The sequence below is a fragment of the Falco punctatus genome (genome assembly GCF_963210335.1).
Source record: "Falco punctatus genome assembly, chromosome: 7".
Taxonomy (NCBI): Eukaryota; Metazoa; Chordata; class Aves; order Falconiformes; family Falconidae; genus Falco; species Falco punctatus.
Genome location: NC_137587.1, coordinates 17,191,259 through 17,211,420, shown reverse-complemented (window position 1 = coordinate 17,211,420; position 20,162 = coordinate 17,191,259). Strand labels below are relative to the sequence as shown.

The following is a 20,162-nucleotide window of genomic DNA, read 5'->3' as shown; positions in this document are numbered from 1 at the left end:
AGTGTAGAGGCATGGATATATTATTATGTAGATATTTTTGTGCCCTTCATTGTCAAATTCTCTCATAAACAATAGAAAATGTATCATGACAACATAAGGAAAATGAGAGGTGAGATGGGGAAGAAATAATTATTAATATCATAAGCCAATAGGAAACTGAACGTCAGGTAGACTAAGGGCTTGATTATTAGTAAAACTGTAGGAAGAGCACGGAATATGTCTCTGAGGCATAGCAAACGCAGAGTTTCCTACTTTTCCTTGCTCATTACAGTGATATGTATTCATTACTGACCGCTATATGCAATAGGCTGCTACCATTTCAATGCTGGTTCTTCCTCTGGCTTGAAGGAGGTGTGGGTGGAAAAGGAGTCAGTTCTAAACTCCACTCACTCCTACTCTTTCTTTACTTACTTGCTTCTGAAAGAGCAAGTCTTACCTTCTCACTTCTTTTCACAATCAGACTCACCATCTACAGTTAATTGGTTTATAAATGTTAATAAAGAGAGTATGTGTCAGATTCAGAAAGCAGACACAATTCACTCAAACCCAAACCCCTACTTCAATTCATAATCTGTCCTTCCTTTGTATTGCCACCAAAGAAGAGTAAAATAAGTATCCATCGTTCTGTTTCCAGGTTCACCATGGTGATCCTGAGTTTCTGTCCCCTAGGATTTTGCATTGTATGTTTGCACTATCCAGTTTACAAGCTAGTATTTTAGTAGCTGGTAGGACCTCCATTGGTAGATTATCCCCTACTCTTGCAGAAGGATGACGATGATGATGTATTAGGTCTTTCCTCTTCGTAACTACGATGATATTACAGTGAGCATGTATTCACACTTCTCTTCCTGATAATCTATTGGTATAGATCTGTGGTTTCCTTTTAATGTCTGGTTCGTTAGATGGTATAACTGTGTGTAGCATTTTTAGCTGTGGTTGAGGAAAGCAGGGAATGTCGAGGTTAAGGTTTATTATGACTGTCATGTTCAGGAATGGAGAGCTATATACTATTTCTGCTCTGAGTCTCTGCACATAACTCCAATTGACATCGGAGTTACGCATTTGCCTGAAAGCTGTTTATTGCCCTGCGAGTACTTGTTGTTTCTTTGAGTAATCAGGACAAAACAGATCTGAGCACCAATTATTTTAAATATCCTTGAAACTTTCCATGAAGCTGGGTTAAAGAAATGATGGCATAGTATTTAGGAATGTAAAACCCAACAGATAATAGCTCTGTCCCTAAAACCACCCACACACAGACATTACTTTAAGAATATTCAACAGTGTCATTTATTATGTAGAGGGCACTATACTGTTGCCCTCCCCTGACACTAGCAATACAAGTGCTTCATGAGGGAATAAACCCCTGAAAGCTTGGTTGCAATTTACTTCTTTACTTCCTGCACATAGTAACAATGATAGTTAAATTGAAAAGCATTTTAAAATTCATAAATATATAAGTAGCCATTATCTGGTGGAAAACATATGTCTGACTATAGGACCTGATCCACTACTCAGTTACTCCAATTTTAAACTAATGTAACTCCACAGTAATCAATGAGGGTGCTAGTGTGCATCTGAAGTAGCATAAGGCAAATAAGGTTTTTAGTACATGTAAGGGTCATTTTGTTTAAAATGAGGCCACCATTTTCATTGTGTGTTTCTTTTGGGTACCTTAATCCAAATGCCCAGAAAAAGAGGCACTCAGAATAACTTGATACTTTTAAAACCTGTTTGTATTGTGACTGACAAAAGCTGAGACTATGTAGTTACATACTCCTTTTACAGGGGGAAAAAACCCCTGTATGTTTTTTCTTCCTTTTTGGGGGGTAGAAATTTGTTTTTAAACTAACCAAATTTAGCTGCTCAGTAAGTTAGTAAGACAGTGATTTCAGCAGGAATTTGTTTTGATGGTTAAGAGGAAACTTCATAGACTGGTTAATGGATGGTCTTCATATGTTCACAAATGTTAACAGTTTAAGACCAAAGGAGACCATTAGAGCCTTCACTCCGAGCTATTTTCTCTTCAATTTCACCCAAATTGTCTCTGCACTGAGCAGACTTGGGTTTGGTTTTTTTTTAAAGGCATCCCATCTCAATTCTTCTGAAAAGTGTTGACTCCTAAAGTGTTAATCATTACACTGTGCATTCATAAAGCAAGTACAGAAAGCAGAATCAGTAATTCACAATGCTAAGTTTGTATAAAAACAACAATCCTCCCTACTGCCCCCCCAACTCCTGTGCAAACCTAGCGCCATAGCCTAGGGGATGAACATAAGCGTAACACAAGGCTCTGGTGTTATTTGCACCCTTCTGATAGCTCAGCTTTTTGTGCAGGGTCCGCTGTGGAATTTCAAAGACAATAAGCAAACTTGCACCAGACAAATAAAGTTGCATTCCTTCACATTTTAGATGTGAGAGATAAAACAGATGCAGTGCTGTTCAATCCTTTATCAAGGTGACACAACCCCAAAAAGCTTTGATGCTGTCTATTGCAAACCTCATGAGGATTTGAGCAGGAAACAAAATCTGATTAGTTTGTTTGACTCACCTTTCTAACTACATGCATTCAGAAAGGGTTTCTGTACAGTTCTCTTCCCCTCTCTTTATTGTGTGGTTTGCTTTGTTTGCTTGAGTTTAAAACTGCCATTATGTGAAAGTGTTGCAAGTATAAATAATTTAGAAGATAACTCTGTGGGGATACTAATAATATGTTCCTGCTTTTTCTAGTAGCAACTCATTACGGTTCTGAGAACTAGGATTCCATAGGAACAGTTACACAACATCACTGTATCACAGATATTGTGGATGTTGACAATAAAATAATTTTGACCTCTATTTAATTAAGTGTATTTTCCTTCTTAAAAATGCTCTCTTTTTTTTTTTAATGACTTGCACCACTGCTTTAAATTCTTTAAAATACCCAAAGGCTTCTTGAGTGGACAGATGAATGGACAGACAGATACATCCATCTGCTTTTATCTATCTAAAGTGTTTGGATGTAACACCTTTTCTCGATAAGAAGCCACAACAATACAATTATCTAACAATGCACAATTACTTCTAAGGGAAATCTAATCAGTTAATAGATGTTAATAAAGACAAATGTACAAAGGTAATGTGGATCAAACTCAAAGAGTCCTACTGTGTTCATTCTCGTTTAAAAAAAAGAAAAAGCTTTTAATGGGGCTTCTCCTACTTTTACCCCATCATTTTATAAATTGCTTTGCCAACACTTCCTAACAAACAGTAATTTTAAGTAGGCCAACATCAAGCTCAGGTTGTATGTGCTTGGTGGCAATGACAGTGTAGCTGCCTTTCAGGAGTCAGTAAGTCCAACAGTTGAGTCTTTTTGGTTTTTTCTTTTTTTTGTATTTTTTGTTTAGTCTCCAGTAAATGAATGCATGCTGTCAGACTGAATGACTGTTGCTTAGAGAAATCAAGCTCTTTATCGTGCTAACCTCATCCTGGGGTCTTTTGGAAAGTCATAGAGCAGGCAAGCACTGTTTAAAGCATCCATAAGTAAAAGCCTGCTCGGTGCTCCACACTCAATAGTGAGGATTAAACAACTCATGAGATGTAGTGGCCACCCTCTCACACAGATGCACACCATTTCAGGTCTTGGATCTTTGGACTATACTATGGAGAAAGATTATAGATGATCATGAACTGTTCAAAGCTACATTGTTTGGTCTTTTTAAATAAACACAGTTTTATCAGAACCATATTTGCATCTTCTGTTCCAAAGCGTAGCTATGCTGTGATGATTCTCAGGGCAAATTATTTAGATGTTAAAGGATGCATAGTCCATTCAAACAAAACAGAACTCAAGAACTGGGAGGAAAGTATATTTATTGTTTTAAAATACTGTGAAAAGCTTCACACTAATGACTGTAAGAGAGTTTAAATTACTGATGAGATGGAACAAGCCGCAGCTGCAGCTACTGCAGAGATTGCTTGGCTAACAAACTATTACAATAAACAGAGCATTGTTTTAAAGAAGTTCACATTTTAGATAGTATCATTTTATACAGATGGGTTTATAACCTGGCAAACAAAATTGACAGTGAATCCAGAGCAACATTACTCTTTCAGATGTTCTTAAATAAAAGTTTTTCTCCTCTGTGCTCCTCTAGGACTCCTCACACATTTATTCCCACAGCCTAAAATCCACATGCATTTCCTAGTGTTGCTCTTTCTCTCACACCTCCAGTGTCTGCCTCTCTTCTTTTTTCCACTTCAACAATATGTCTCTTTTGCTTCTGCCTTCATCTCTTCTCACCTTGGCTATTGCAGTCCTCTTCTCTCAGGACTCTAAGTCCCAGTTCTTCACCCCCCCCTCTAATGTGTCAAATGCTCATGCTTCCTTCTCTCACACACATCAAAATCATCTCCTACTTTAGGCACTTCAGCAGCCTTCCACCACCTTTTTCCGGACTAATTTCAAAATTGTACAAAATTTTAAAACAATGCCAAAACCTACTTCAACATAGATGTCTTCCCGCCGCCCCCCACCCCCATATTCTCTACTCTGCTCTCTGTCTAATGCTGCCCTCCCCTCAGTTCTGCAATTTGAGTTGAAAAATTTTTCCTCTACCATAGCTCCTATCTAAAAAGCCTTTCTGTATCATTGGCTAGCCATATATTTTCTCCTTTGCCTGTACATACCTCTTAATTTCTCTCCATGGAAACTGGTTTGGGACTGAGTTCATGAGGAAGATTAATACTGTATGGCATGCTTAGCCAGTTATTATAGAAGTGTGCTATATTGGAAAACCAGAGCATGATCTAGGTAGCACTTGGGATAAATTCACCAGAAGGATGAAATGGTTGTTTTCAGACTGGATGCAAAACATGCCTACAAAAATTTTCACTTACTAATTTTTTACCTGTATTTATTACACCTGAAAATGAAGTGTAGGCACCCATCTTAGCTGCACATCTTTGCATCAGATTTGTCCTAGCAATGAGGTACTTGGAACGGTGAGATTTTTGTTTCAAATTAGGATCTGGAATTTCACATGATGATGTTTTCATATTTGTTGTTTTGTAGATGCTAGTTTCTTGGACCAAAGGAAGACCGGTCCTCCAGATGCAGATTTTTTTTTTACTGTGAACGCATATATCAGGCATCAAAATTAGGCAGCTAATTGGACCACTCATCTCAGCAGAATTTATTGGTGGTTAAAGGACATACATAAAATACAACTGGATTTTTCAACTCAGGCTTCTGTCAAAATCCATTTAAAGTGCTAAATTTTTCTTTGGCTATCGACCACTGTATTTGTTTGTATTTATTTTACTGACTCACAGAGCTGATGCATTTCCTGAAATGTCTCTGAGAACTCAGGTGAGACACCACAGGCTATGTCATCTTAGGCTAGAATTTACTAGGATTAAAGCAGATGTGGCATTACTAGGGTCTGCTAAGCCTCATGTGATTTATAAAGATATAAAGTATATCTTTTATGATTGCAATGATGCTAAAAATTTTGTGGATGATAATATAGTCACATTGGAAAGACTGAATATAACAGCTGGGGAAGAATCACAAAAAGGAAATGGAAACTAGCCCTCCTTTACTAGTTCATCTGAATGGGTGTCTGCATTTATTGCTTTTATTTTTCTGTATTACATGGGCACAAGTTTAGATGTATAAAGGCATACTTGATTTCAAAAATATTAAATAATACAAGCCTTGCACAGTCACATTAAAAATGTACATTGTTCTTAGGAATGTATATGCCTTTGATGATTTTAATAATTCAAAGTGAAAAACAATAACTTTCCGTCTTCTAACTACTGATTTATCTACTTATGTTTTCTTCAGTTTGGACACTGAATTAGAATGAAAACACTGTTTTTATTCTATTTATGGTTAATTTCAGACCAAATTTATTTTTAAATTCTTATGCACACAAGCACAATGCTGAACTACTTCAGTTGAAGATGCTGCCTATGAATTTGAGGCATATTTTTCTGTTTTTACAGGCTTTTTTTTGTTGTTTTACGTAATGTTTCTATTGACCTTAAATTTTCTGTTTCTTTCAAAAGTTGGTTAGAGATGTTCTAAAATTTGGCTTGAACTTCTTATGAAAGTATAATATTGGCTTATAAATCAATTAAGCCACAATAAAATATCTGTGGCATATTTTACAAAATAATTCCTCATGAATATACATGTATCTGTCAGATATATATATCATTTGGGTTGCATATGGGTTTCAAGCACAAACACTGCAATCTTTAAGTTAAGCTAACCTTTATCTTTAGCCATCACTGAATTTTCCAGCACTATCACCTAGCTTCTTCCCGGTTTTGAGATGTCTAAAAAGTTTCTAAAAAGAAACATGTACTTGTTTCCATTGATGAGCATACACATGCACAAAACTGCTTAGAATGGGATATAATTGAGAAACTTGGAACTGTAACCCTAGCAGTATCAAAAAGTGAGATATTGCCCTGCCCGTGGTTATTTTATGTAGAAAGGACCTCCAGGACAGAGGAGTAGAAACACAAATACATATATGGTGGTAAACAGACACGAACGTGTTCCAGAGTGACAGTCAGCCTTGCCTCAGTGTATCTCCCCGGGGGCCAAATGCAGCCAAAGCTCTCGTCATACATCGCCATACCAAGCTTTACACAAAAGAGGCAAATGGGGTAGAGGGAGTGCTATACTCAATGGCTCATTGGCTAGAAAATTCAGTTGTTTAACAGGATATATGTTTGCAGGTCTTCTCTTCATCTTGATTTAAATCAATGTCTTAACTGTTCCAAGTGAGTTGAGTTTCCCAATCAATGGGCTATTGAACATAATGCTCCATCTTTACTCTCCTTCAGTATCATGCCTTTTTTGTTCTGACTGCCAGTTCTGTTGTGTATGTAACGACTAGTCAGTAGAACAAAATTAAATAAGAACAAGGGCTTGACTGTACAGCCTCTCGGTTAGGACTCCAACTTCAGAGGTGTGAGATTTAACTGCTGATTAATTATGACTGTATAATTACTTACTTCAGGTGGAACATCTTCAGAATGAGAACTGAAAGGGCTTTGTTTGCTGTACTGAATGCCTGGGTGATTCAGATATTCTTTTAGGATGTGATGGACCTATGCTCAAGTCTGTTCCAAATCAAGCAGGATAGGGTGGCAAAACTTGATCTCCTTCTTTCCAGATAAATAGTCAAATAATTATGGTGTCAGCTATAAAGAAAAGAGATCTTTATCTGTGTTGTTATAAGAACAGATCTGTCCTAAGATGTCTGTCTCACTAAAAAGATCCTCAGGAATTCTGACTGGACATAAGTGTCTTCCTCTAACTCAGAGATAGCGCGTGATTACAGCAGAAAGTAACTCACTGTTAGAATATGCATATAGACAGCAGCAAAAATCATGATGGGATGGGGTGTTAAAAAGTAGAAAACTACATGCCTACATAATTCAGGCATTTTCAGTGTTGAGGGTTTTTTCTTTTTTTTTTCCCTTTTTTTTTTTTTTTTTTTTTTTTTAATGTAGTTAGGTATCTAAGTCCACCTTCTGGTGATTTCTGGAACATGGAACCAGAGAGAAATTTCCTTGGGAGCAGATCACCTACAATTTACACACTAGAATCAACATTCCTCTGCTGATATTGCCTTGTAACTCAGAATTTCACTGAGCATTAGGATTAGCTTTACAGGGCCTATGATGATTTTGGTAATAGGTAGGACTCGGTAATTTTGAAAATTTTCCTTACACATCTGAGTGCTTTACTAGACAAGGCTGAAGTGATCAGCATTGTTGGATATGGCCCTGCAATTACCAGTTTTGTGGGCTAAAATGCAGGTTTATACACATATTCTTAGATGCCTTCACCCCTACGCAGTGCAGGAACAATTAGTGAAATTCTCCTGAAAATTAAGCCTCAACACCCTACCAGTCAGAACAGTCAGAGTTAATATTGAAATCCATCAGCAACCAGTTATTAAAATTATGTGAGATCACACACAGAGTTTCCAAACTGCTCTCATAAAGAAAGATAAATATTAGATAGGTTATATAGATTGGATTTAATTTCATAATAGATATCTCAATTGTATGCAAAATATGGGATAGTGGAAGTGGAACACATTACAGAACTGGCCAGTTTTCATTGAGGAAACATGTGCTCAGTTTCAAATTTCTTTTTGTGGTATGATTTAATTTTCACATGAGATATTTAAGTGGCAGTGACAACATTAAGAGAGAGTTCTCCAGCTACCTGTCCTTTAACAGAAGAAACAACAAATACATTAATATCCTTCTTACCTGGAGAGCCAACAATAACTGAAACGTGGCACACTTGAGCACAGTGTCTCCTCCAGTGCTCTGCTCTGCCCTGCCCATGAGCCAGCTGAGTACTGAAATCAGGGGAACTCAACTTTTCAGGTGCTTCAGAAAGTGCAAACCTTTCCAGTTTCCATCCTTAACTTGTTCAGAAGTATGAAAACAGCAGAGAGAAAAGAAATGGTGTAACATTCACATATATGTTCTCAATCATAGCATAACTGGCCATCTAGGAGCACCAGCAAGCTTTATCGCTGACTTGCCAGCTGTACTGCAATTATCTCTGGTGAGCCAGCAAGGTAGGCTGGGGAACAAGAGCTGAGCCCTGGGGGAGATGAAGCACTGGTCAGAAAGTATGGGAGCCTGGGATATGGATGGATAGGCTGAGGAAACAGCTCTACGGAGGCTTTAATTTTTCCATTCCATGATTCCAAACCAGTTTGGCTTACAGGAACAAAGACACAAGGATACATGAAACAAATTCATACAGTAACGAACTCTCAAAAATGCTTTTAGAGCATTTCCCCCTGATTCATGTGGGAAAGATAGAACACAGAATGGGATGAGACTGAGTAAAAGCTTCACTAGTATGACACTGGGAAAATCTGTATAATTGCCTCCTTTTTCTAGCACTCTTAAATAATGTAGCTGTCCCACACTTGTGCTAATACCTTCAGTCACTGTGGAGCATGGCAGGCTGCGGTCTCGTGGCATCTGTGGTGTTGACTTGTCTGTAGCTACTAAGCCATAAGACCCTCTGGTCTGATAAAGTCTTGCCACCGGTACTGGAATAATTAAAGGGAAAAAATGAACATTATTCTGCATCTACACAGAAAAAGAAGATTTACATAAGCAGAATCTCCAGTAACCAGTGCAAATAGCAAAACGCAAAGGATACCAGCATGTAGGTATGACTTCCTGAGACGTGATTAGGTGTATCTGGATAAGAGCTATAACATGGGAGAGGGGTGTGTATTTATACGTAGTGTAATATTTATGCCCATTACTTCTAATTGCCTGACTAGTTCTCTTTCCTCTCACGTATACTTTAGTTCCCACCAACCAGAGAAAGATGTCTGCAGCTAAATATCTGCCAATTATTGTGGACTTTTGCTTAATATTCTATTGTTCCACTGACAGCATGGTTTTTAATATATCATTTTATACTATCCTGTACATCATCATTTTCCTGCCTCCCTTAGGGCCCAGGCTGTAATAGTTCTTATTTATTTCCACAAGCTAACATACATGCAAAAGATCTTGTAGTCATGATGTCGCCCCCACCACCCTCACCTCTTCCCGTCTTTGTTTTTGTAATCCTTTTTGTCTGTTTTTAAAGTTACAGTATAAAGAAGTGTGAACACAGCATGTGTATAGACAGATACCAGGGTCAAATACACAGCTTGCTGTGTGGTTCCCTTCCCCATCCATAAACACACAAGACACTCCTCTCCCTCTCAGCAGTGTTATACTGCAGCCTTTTCTTGTGGCCTATAGGTTTGGGTTTTTAGCTAATAAACTTGAAAACAGATCAGAAAGGAAAGGAAAACTCCCTTGCTATTCCAATGGGTGAGGCAGGAATTTAACAGCCCATGAAGTGACTGATCACCTCACAGAATCTGCTCAGCACCTTCTGAGTCTAAGAGAACTGAATGGAGCATTGACTCAGGGCTGGCAGTGCCGCAGTCTGGTTAGTTGCATAAAATGCTGTTTCTTACTGAGTACTTGTTTTGCAAAATGTTTTGGTTTTTTTTTAGGAGAATCTGTATAAGCTGGAGGTGGCTGCAACAGCATCACCATCTCTGAAACAGAACAGGCATCTTTAGGATCAGTAGTTCTCAAACTTTCAGTAGTGTGTTTCTATAAATATATTTTGGCTGTGGTTTTTTTAAAGTGGGCTCTTTGGATCCAATTTCCTGAGGTCCACTGGTTGACAGGTAGAAAAATAAATATTTTTTTTTCCTTCACATTTTAATAACAATGAAAAAGTGTACAAGCTTCATGGTCAAGACAGGACAGTGGGTACAAAAAAATTGTTATCTTAAGGCAAAATTTACTGTCAGAGAAAATGGAACATTCCTTCTGAACTCACGAACTGGTAGTGCATGTGCAGGTTGGTTGTAGATGGTTGCTACAATAAGGCTTCTTTCATACAGGTGTGTTTATGCCCCAGGCTTGCTGGCCACAGTCCATTCCATTTACAGAAGCTGAATTAAACAATAACTACCGCATTGCAAAAAGAAGAAGGAAAAAAAAAAAGGTGAGCGTCAAAGGAGATGCCTGAGAGCTTTGTTAGGGCCAAGAAAAACCCTGTTGCAGTTGTCAGAGCTTGTTGATGTTGCAGAGAACGGCACTTTTTTTTTTTTCTGCTGGATTTTGTGGTTCTGCCTTAGGAAAGAAAGTAAAATAGAACGGAAGAACAAAGTCCTACTCTATAAATCAGCAGCTGCTCCTTGCCAGATCAAAGGAGTGACATTTTTGCTCCTGGACTACTTGTCCACTTTAGGTGCTTGACAGACAGCTAACAGCTGGCCTGTTACATAGTATAGGAGAGTTGGGCTACATCTTCTTCAGAGCAGATGACAAGCTAATCAGAGATATCCATAGCACAGGACATGTGAGTGCACCTTGATCTCTTCAAATATACCCAGTACATAATTGCTAAACACCTTTCTGCATTTTTGGCAAGTTGCTACTTAGGTAGTTTCCACTGAAAAGTAAGAAGGAGAATTAGTGCCTTAAACTAATTTGATCAGGGAAGTTGAACAGATGTTGAATTTGTTGACAACTCTCCTTTTTGGGCCGATTTAGAATCGGCTAAAAAAAAATAATATGAAACAGTTAATAAGATGTGAAAAATACTTCAGTGTGATATTATTTGAAAACTACACTTTAAAAAAAAAAGAAAGTTACCTGAGACCCCTCAACTCCTGTGTAAGAAGTTGGATAAGCTGCTTGTGTTTTCAAGACTGCTGGACCCTCATCGGTTTTGAAAATCTTTTCCTATGAGTTTAAGATGATAAATTAACACATCTTTAAATGCATGAGTTGCTTAAAATTTTATAGGAGATCTGTTATCTACCTTTAACACGGATGTCTAAGTGCTAGCAAATCAAAGTGCATGCCAAATTAGCTAAAATTGTATTTAGCATCTCCGCAAGACGTATGTATACAAACCTGGAATTTTAATGTCCGTAGTAAAAATTTCAAAGTGATTCGGTTTCTAGTTGATTCCCATCTGCCATAAATCAAGTACGGGATGAGGTTATATACTACAGCTTATGTCTATTGACTTTGCATTTTATCCGAAGGTATGAATAGCTAAGGATGTCTGTTTGTCTCCTCCCTTCCTTTCAAGTATCTTTAAAAGATCATTTTTACGGTGCATGATGAACAGCCGTCTATGAATAACCCGATGGCGCTCAGGAAAGAGAGCCAGCCGGGCCGGTGGGCGCTGGGCGGCTGCAGGTGTGCCTGCCCGCGCTGCCAGGCGCCGCTGCCGCCAGGCGCCCGGCGGGAACGCGGCGCTGCGCTGCCTTCCCCGGGGCTCCGCGGGGCCGTGTCCACCCGCGGCCCGGGCGGGCGCGGGGCAGCGGCGCCTGGCCCCCCGCACCCCGCCAGCCGGACCCGCTCTCGCCCGCTCTCCTTCGCAGCGGCGCCCCGCGGCGCCCCGGCTGCCCAGCGCGGCGCAGTCCCCCCGCTCGCCCCGCGGAACGCTCCAGCGCGGCCGCAGGGCTACCTGGCGCCCCGGGGGCAGCGGCACCCCCGGCCGGCAGCGGTGCTCTGGCCCCACCTCATGGCGCCCTGCTGCACAGCGGGAGGCCTCACCTGGGGCCACCGCAGGCTGGGGCTCGGGCCGAGCCCGGTTTTGCAGCAGGGAGCGGCAGGTCTTGCCTTGCCGGCGTTACCGGGCACCGACCCCAAGCGCAGGCTGGCTTGAGCCTTGGCGCTGGGCCTGCACGGCCCTGGGGTGGTGGCGAGGCCGGTGGAAGCTGCGAGGCACGGGGCCGGCAGGGGAGCCAGGTGGCCATGGGGCCTCCGGGTTGATGGGGAGAACCAGGGCACCCTGGCTGTGCCTGGGGCCTCCTGGATGTCTGCCTTCATTGTAGGGAAGGGGTCCCAACAGAAGCCCCCGTCTCAGGTGCAAAGGCAGGGCACCTCCCCGGGGCTTGGGCTGCAGTGCGGGTGCGCCCTGTGAGGCACCAGGGCCTCCCTTGGCAGAGCCAAAGCATTGCCCCGCGCTCCCAAGAGGTAGTAACCTGGTAACCAAGAGTTATGTGTTTAACAAGGCAGATTTTCTCTGAGGTGAATAGATGCCCGTCTTGCCAATTCTCATGATTTTATCGCAAGGCTCAAGTTATTTCATGTTAACTCGAGGTCCTGGCTCCAGGAGACTATGGTTACATGGGAATCTTTTCATGTAAGTTTCTAGATTTTGTGGCTGAGAAGCGCTGTTTAAAAATGTGGCGCAATGACTGAAAAATCTCACAAAGTAAACACCAAGAAGAGCGCTGTTTAAATTTCCGATTTTTTAGGACAGCCTCACAGTTATGGGACAGGCAAATTCATGATTTCCAACAATTGGCAGCTCTGAGTGGCGCAATGCACGTTTAGGAGCTCCAACGTAAACATACAAGATGCGGCAGAGGTCCTCAGGACGGTTAGCGCCTGCCTCGGGCTGCCTCAGGCACCCAGCGTAGTTGCTCTCTGTCGTCTTCTGGAGCTTTCACCAAACGTGGCTGCTGACTTATGTCCTCTGAATCACACCTTTGACAGATGTGAGATGTCTAAATTGGCTTAAGAAAGTCAGTTTAAACAGCCCCCGACCCCCCTTCTCTAACAAGGCTGTCCAAAACTATGTGGAGCTTTGTCAGGGAATAAACCTGCCTGTCCCTCCCTCTCCCTCTCAAAACCAACGGTGTAAGTGATTCCATTTCTCAATATTCATGACTTAGGGAAGCTTTATTTAGATGGCTCATTTCCAGGTGACTAACTCAGCTTTTTAAATTTCCTATAAGGAATGCTGCAAATAAGAGTTGGTAACCAGGTGCGGCATAGATTCAGTGAAGCATAAACAAGGGCTTTTTCAACTATTTTTGTACACACACATACTGAAGGACACTTAAACCTAATTCTGTCAGTTTAGAATACATATTGGAGAGAGAAGTTAAATAAACTAAGATAATTAGGTTTTACTTGCTCAGATAAAAGTTTGGGTGATAGACAAAGACTGCTGGAAAGGCGGGGAGGGTGTATATTGATAAAAGTGTTTCTGCAAATTAGTCTTTTCTAATGCATTCTTTCAGACTGCTCTGATCTGCTCAAGACTTCTGAAATAATTCTTTCAGCCTGGGAAAGAAGCAATTTTCTAGGTTACTTATGAAAACATTTTTTGTGAATTAGATATAATATTTCATTGGCTATTTTCCCTTCCAAATTAGGGCATTCTTGGGCAACAAGGGGTCAGTGTAGTGTGTACTCTTGAGCTAAACACTGACATGTTCATAGTCCAAATACTGAAATACCATTTGGGCAAAGATTTACTTTCCCATCCAAGGTGAAAACATTTGGATTATTTTTTAGAATGCATTCTTAGGGTCTGACTCAGCAAAATATTGAGGCAGGTGCTTAAACCCCATTTATTTACCAAGCTCAGCTCCAGTTTACCTACGTTTAATAAAAGCCAAACTTCTCATTTACATTTGGCAGGTTTTTGAAAAATCTTGCTAGGCTCTTCCTCTGGGTATCTAAAAATTTTGAAAATTAGGCTTTATATTCACATGACAGAAAATACACAATTTTAACCCTACATTATTGTTATTGTTGTTACTTTTATTTTTACCATTTCTATAACTAAGCCTCTGATGATGTTCGTTCAGTATCTTTGTTCTTTTAAAACAAAAGAGCAGAAGTGTCTTCTTGCGCTAAAATCTAAATTGAGTCAAAACTTTCCTTGTCATTAATCCTTTCAGAGAACTGATCGTGAATTTGTCTCACAAATTTGTTTATTTCTCTGTTTTTCACATAAATAATAGAGTACCCATTGCAACATGCAGTGGCTAGTTTGTTAAATAAATGCAATATTTTAACACCTTGTTTTCTGGATGGATATTTTAAGTAGAAATTGAGATTGAAGACTGATACTGAAAAGTTTTGAGTTGTACATGGTGGCTCCGTGTTGTTCCTCAGTTTCTCAGAGGGAGTTTCTTTCCTCTGCTGCAGGGGAGTGATTCAGTTTTGCACCAGTTCATCTCACAGAAGATACTAGACACATCGACAAGTGACTGGAGTTAAATACCACTCTCTGCTTCAGTTCAGATTAGACCCCAAGTTGGGGATGAAGTGTAGTTTCCTAAGCTTCCATGCACTTCATCTTCCTGAGACATGTTGTGACCCTACATACTTAAAGTTAATTTTCCATGATAGCCGTAGAATAAGGCTGGAGATATTTCTGATTCTGATTACCAACCAGTACAGCCACTAACAGTTCATTTCAAGAACTAATCTTACTCAGATTCTGTTAATGAGTGGTCACAGTGTTTTGAAACACATGTACCACTAAAAAAGACACACTGTCTAAAAAAGACAGTGGCAACAACAATTTTTTTTTTAATGTAACAGATTTGAACAAGCAGACTAAGAAAGATCTCTATTTGCTACTTAATCTCTTTTGCACTTTGCAGAAATATCTTTCTGTGTTGTTATCTATAAAAAAAAAATATTATGTAAATGTGAATTTAGCATCATTTTATATGACTTGAGATATAATATGATAAATATATAAAGAAAATTAATTACAGGACTTCCTATAAAATACAGAATACAGTTCATTTTGGACAAAGAAAACCAAGGCTCTATTTGAAGAGATTCAATTAAATGCGTATATTTAGATTATATTGTCATGCTAATTAGCAACGGTAGCAACCAATTAGGAGTAGGGCTACCAAATCACCAGACTACGCTGCATATTCACTAGTATACCTTTACTGCTCTACTGTTTTTTGCTGGAAGCAGATAAAAATTAAATTACTGCTTTTAAAAGTCCATTTTGTTGTGCATTTTGAGCCAAATCTTGTTCATTGTGCTTGCATAAATTGCCCCACAAAAGTTACCAGAACTACTTGTGTGAGAAAGACAGGCTCTCGCTATAGGAAATACATATGGCTGCTTTCGGTAGCAATTAAAGAAAAACACAAGATGCAAAACCCCTCCTTTTAATTCAAATGGCTATTGTTTGAATAAGCGAGGTGAGTAATCTGTCATTTGCAAAATGCTGGAAGTGAGATTTTCATTAAACGTACTATGTCAATGACATGTATTTCTCAACATTACACACCTCATTTATCATTCTGGAAGGAGGACCAAGTACCATATGAATGTAGAGTTTGTGAAGGTATTGCCTCACAGCCCTGAAGGCTGATGACCCCTCTTTATCTACACAGCAGGTAAGGCACAAACAGTGGCAATGTGAGCTCTCTCTGCAGTCCCCTGCCAGTGTGCCTGGCTGCTAAGCTGGGGGAACAAAGGAAAGATAGCATATGGATAGCAGATTGTAGGAGCGCTGAAAGAGGACTGAGAAAATCTATGTTGGGTGTGTAGCTCTGCCAAAGATCTCTTGTATGACTTTGGCCTTGTCACTTAATCTCCTTCTGTCTCAGTTACCCTTCACAAACAGGGAGAAGGTGTCTCTCCTCTGCCCCAGGCTCTGCCTGGAGTCTGTGCATACCCCAAGTTCTCTTGGACCGTGTGCTTGTGGGGCATGGGGTGGAGTAAGACTGAGCTTCATTGGGTCATCTAACTGCTGCTATCATCCAAATGATATGAAGTACTATTAACAGAAGAGTAACAAAGAAAGTCGTGTTGATAGATTTTACTCATCTTTTCAGGCCATCCAATCTTTGGCCCCTGGGTGAAGGGTATAAGCATGGCAGGGAAGTAGCATCAGGGGCAGAGCTGTGAATTCTTCTCTTATAGGGTTCCAAATGATGCTGGAAATAGTGACATTGGTGTTCTCTTTTTTCACCTGTCTCTTAGAGTCTTTTGAAGACATTTGTGCCAAAATAACATCACGGTGTTTCTGCAACGCATGAACTGAAGTGCTGTGCAAAAGACTGTATTTTGCTTTACTTTGGCCCTGGAGATGGCTCCCTGAAGGATTCAAAAAAAGCCCTCAAAAAATGTAAAGGCTAGGGCAGGGACTGTGGTTTCTATGTCTCTATTATGCACTCTGCATATTTATGGGGCAGTATAAAGAATAAATAATAATCCACAAACACTGCGTTCTGTGCCCTTGTCTACCAATTGTGCTATGCATTAAGTGATGTAGCTACTGCTAATGAAACTAGGATCTGATTTTTAGCTGCACCTGAAATGTGTGTCTGTTTTGCACCTGCAATTTTGCAAATATAAATAATTTCATATGTAATTTTTCAGACATACCCATTGAGGGGGTATAACTGATGCCGTATATGGACAGGATTTTTCAGAGGAGCCATAGAGATGGAATTTCAAAAAGATCTGCATGCCTAAAAACCTCTGTGCTCCTGTATCTTTCTAAGTGTATGACAGTGTATCTTCTCTTCAGACAAAGTGTTGCTGGTCTAGAGGACATCATTTGCACCTGCAGTTATGCATACGTGCAAAAGAAAAATGGAGAAATAATGAAATCAGAAATCAAAACCAAGCGCTATTTTTTGCAAGTTTTACTGCACAAATCAGTTTTTTAACTATTTTTTTGTGTGTGTGGAAACAAATCTGGTCACTCACTATTAGAGCTTTAATTTCCATTTCCAAAACATCTGGTGAATTGCCTCTATGCAGAGTTCACAGTGAAAGGATGGCTTTATTCACATCAGTGGAATAAAATCAGGCCAAGCTCTTTTGGGAGTGAATGGCTGGAAAAGACTGGGTTTTCAGCACCTGTCCCAAAAGTCTTACTCTGTGGTGGCTGTCAGCTATGTGAGGCTGGAGTGGAGTATCCCAATCTGCATGCTCACGGAGGTAAAGCAGTTGTCACCTGAAACGCTTCAGGACTTAGAATTTTCTTAATGCTCTGCCTTGTTGTGTGAGCCCATTGAAAGAACACTTCAGAGGGCACCCATTTCTTACTAATGTAAACTTTCTGAGGAGTATCCAAAGATATGACCTCTGGGTGAACCTTTAACCTTCCCCTTAATTATTTGTTTGAAGACAGTGTCGAGTTCTCCCGCTGAGAGCCAAGGCCCATAATGCTTCGCAGCCCTGTGAGCCGGGGTGTGTGTGCAGGGAAGTGGAGAGGGACATAAATAAGGGGACCACCAGATGTAAATAATAAAAGTGGTTGGGTTTTAAACAAAAAACGAAAAAGCAATTTGGTTTCCCTGAAGAGTGGCCTGATTGAAGAAAAAGGGTTAGTAAGACGGAAAGTGTGTGCGTGTGTGGGGGTGTTTCTGTTGTCTGTGATTTTTTACAGGCCTAAATAAGCGTTCATTCCATTCTTTAAAACCTTGCCATCTGTATACACCATTAGAAGCTCATAGGAGGAGAGAAAACAGTCTTATCAGGCTTTCCTGTTAATCTCTATTGGCCTTAACTTTAGCTGATAAAAGGCACGCTGGATGGAGGAGGTTCAGGTCAGGCTCCATTTGGTCAGCGCGGTAACATTACTGGAAAGTAGCTCAGCAAATTAAGTCCTATCGGGGACCTTTGTCTTTGAGGATGGAAACGTGCCTCAAAATCACAGCGCCAGGGTAGGAGATGCCTTCGCTGTGCCACAGTCAGAAGGGAATAAACAAGTACATCGACTGTGTCTGAGTTTTTATTTTAATACCTGAAGTCATGATTAATTCTGAGGCAGGATGACATTTCTGACAACTGAATTATACTTTTCTTAAAGAATAAAGAATGTCTTTTAGATGTAAACAGAAAGATGCAAAAGAGCCCTTTAGTGCTACTTGTAACATTTATGCATCTGTCTAATGAAATTTCCACGACTGTGATTACGGAAGATGCAATCGAAGGTGTGCTGCTGTCTTTTATTATCTGCGGAGGAATTTAACCAGGGGTTGGGAGGGAGGGAGGGAAGCGACAAAAGGCCTTGTGGAGTTGATGCTCTATAAAGGCTAGCAATTTACTAAATGAGCAGATGAACTTAGTTTTCAGCTAAGTGACTGAAAGACTTCACTAGGCGTTGGATCGGGCCCAATGGCAATTATTTGGAGGCTGTTTTGGATGATGGGCATGTTATTATTTCTGAAGAGGATTAAACACTAGTATTCGACTTCATTAGCACTCCTTAAGGGTCACCAGCCGAAAGCCTGAGCTGTGAAATAGCACACAAAACCTGCACGAAGGCTCCAAAGTGTTCTCAAACACAAAGAGGGGAGAAAAAACCAAGTGTGGCTCCTGAGTGATAGAAAATTACCCTGTTTTGAAAGAATTTCTGTGAAGAGGCAAGTTTTAAAATTATTTTAGGGAAATTAATTTGGCTTAGCTTGTGCCGATGTGGATCGCTGCGCATTAAGCTAATAAGAAATATGCAAGCACTTATTTTTGGATTACCAGCAAAATTAAATCCAGGCTCCGCAGCCAACTAACTGCCTTTACCAGTGCTCAAAAGCCGCGGCAACCGCCCCAGTTTGAGATGAAAAAAAAAGGTTATTTTGGGCCTAATATTAACCACATGTACCTGCAACTGGGGGTTTCTAACGAGTTGAAAGGTGCCTGGGTTTAGGGCGGGCGGTCGCCTTGCACGGAGTGTCCCCGCTCGGCCGCAGAGGTGGCCCCCAGCTGGCACTGACCTCCAAACGACCCCCGCCTTTACAGGCTCCAACTGCAGGAGTTGCAGAAGAGCAGAAGTCTTTCTGGGCCGGCACTTATTGCTGCTGCGCTGGTGATAAAACTTCAGACAGCCTAATTGATGGCTTTGCTGACCTAACGATACCTTGTGAAAGCATGGAGTGGCAAAGCCTGGTCCTCATTTATAGCCAGCTGCAAGGGTAGCTGGATCCCTAGGATGGAAACAGAAAAAAAAAAAAGTCTCCCAGCCTGTGAACTTTAACCAGGTTCCAAGCCACTCGGAGAAGTTAAAGAAACAATTGTCTTTTAACACAAGTTTTCGGTCGCATTTGCTCGTTCAAAGCCTTCTGGCAAATCCAGCTTTAAGCTGGCTAGTAAGATAAGCGTGTTACCGGTTACGATTTCTGAGCACTTAGAGGAAAATCCTTTAAAGTGAAATTATACTCTTTTAAAAAGCAACATGAAGCAAAACACGTTGCCACACCATGCTAAAATCCCGTCAGTTTTAAAGCAGAGGTGTTCTCAAAACACAGAGGCAAGCTGATGAAAGGACTTCTATTCTTTGTATTCTGTTGCAGGTTTATTAATGCCAGAAGAAGAATAGTACAGCCTATGATTGACCAGTCAAATCGAGCAGGCAAGTTCCAAGTAGTATCTGTATTCAAGTCCCACAGGCGCAAATCCTCATCAAGTTATTCTTCGGGAGTCCCATCACCTGGTAAATAAATGCTCCAACCAGGCATTCTGGGAGATTATTTTTTTTCTTATGTCCCCAGAATTCCGCTGTAGGAAGCAACTTCGCTAATTGGTGCTAATTGGAGATTTCCCACCCTGACTCTACTGAAACTGCTTTTTATTTTCTCTCTGAATTGGTAATTGGGTACAAGTAGTAGTGCCACAAGCAGTTTGTTTGACTGTGAGCTCTTGAATTACTCATTGCTTGTCTGCATCCAATCAGCAGGACAATCTCATTTTCTTGCTACCCACAACTCCTTGGTGTATGCATTGCTTTCACTTCTGGAAGGCGAGCTGTAAAACTCATTGTATCCATTCATTTGCTTTGACTATTCACAATATGCTAC

General features: G+C 40.5%; 1 protein-coding gene across 8 annotated transcripts in view; it reads left to right on the top strand.

Moving 5' to 3' along the window:
* Positions 1-20,162, top strand: part of MEIS2 (Meis homeobox 2) — a 174,645-nt gene that overhangs the window by 148,366 nt on the left and 6,117 nt on the right. For all 8 annotated transcript variants that reach the window (XM_080394742.1, XM_080394740.1, XM_080394743.1 and 5 more), the window contains one exon: positions 19,659-19,717. In XM_080394742.1, coding sequence (XP_080250868.1) covers positions 19,659-19,717 — 59 coding nt within the window. The remainder of the gene's footprint in view (positions 1-19,658; positions 19,718-20,162) is intronic.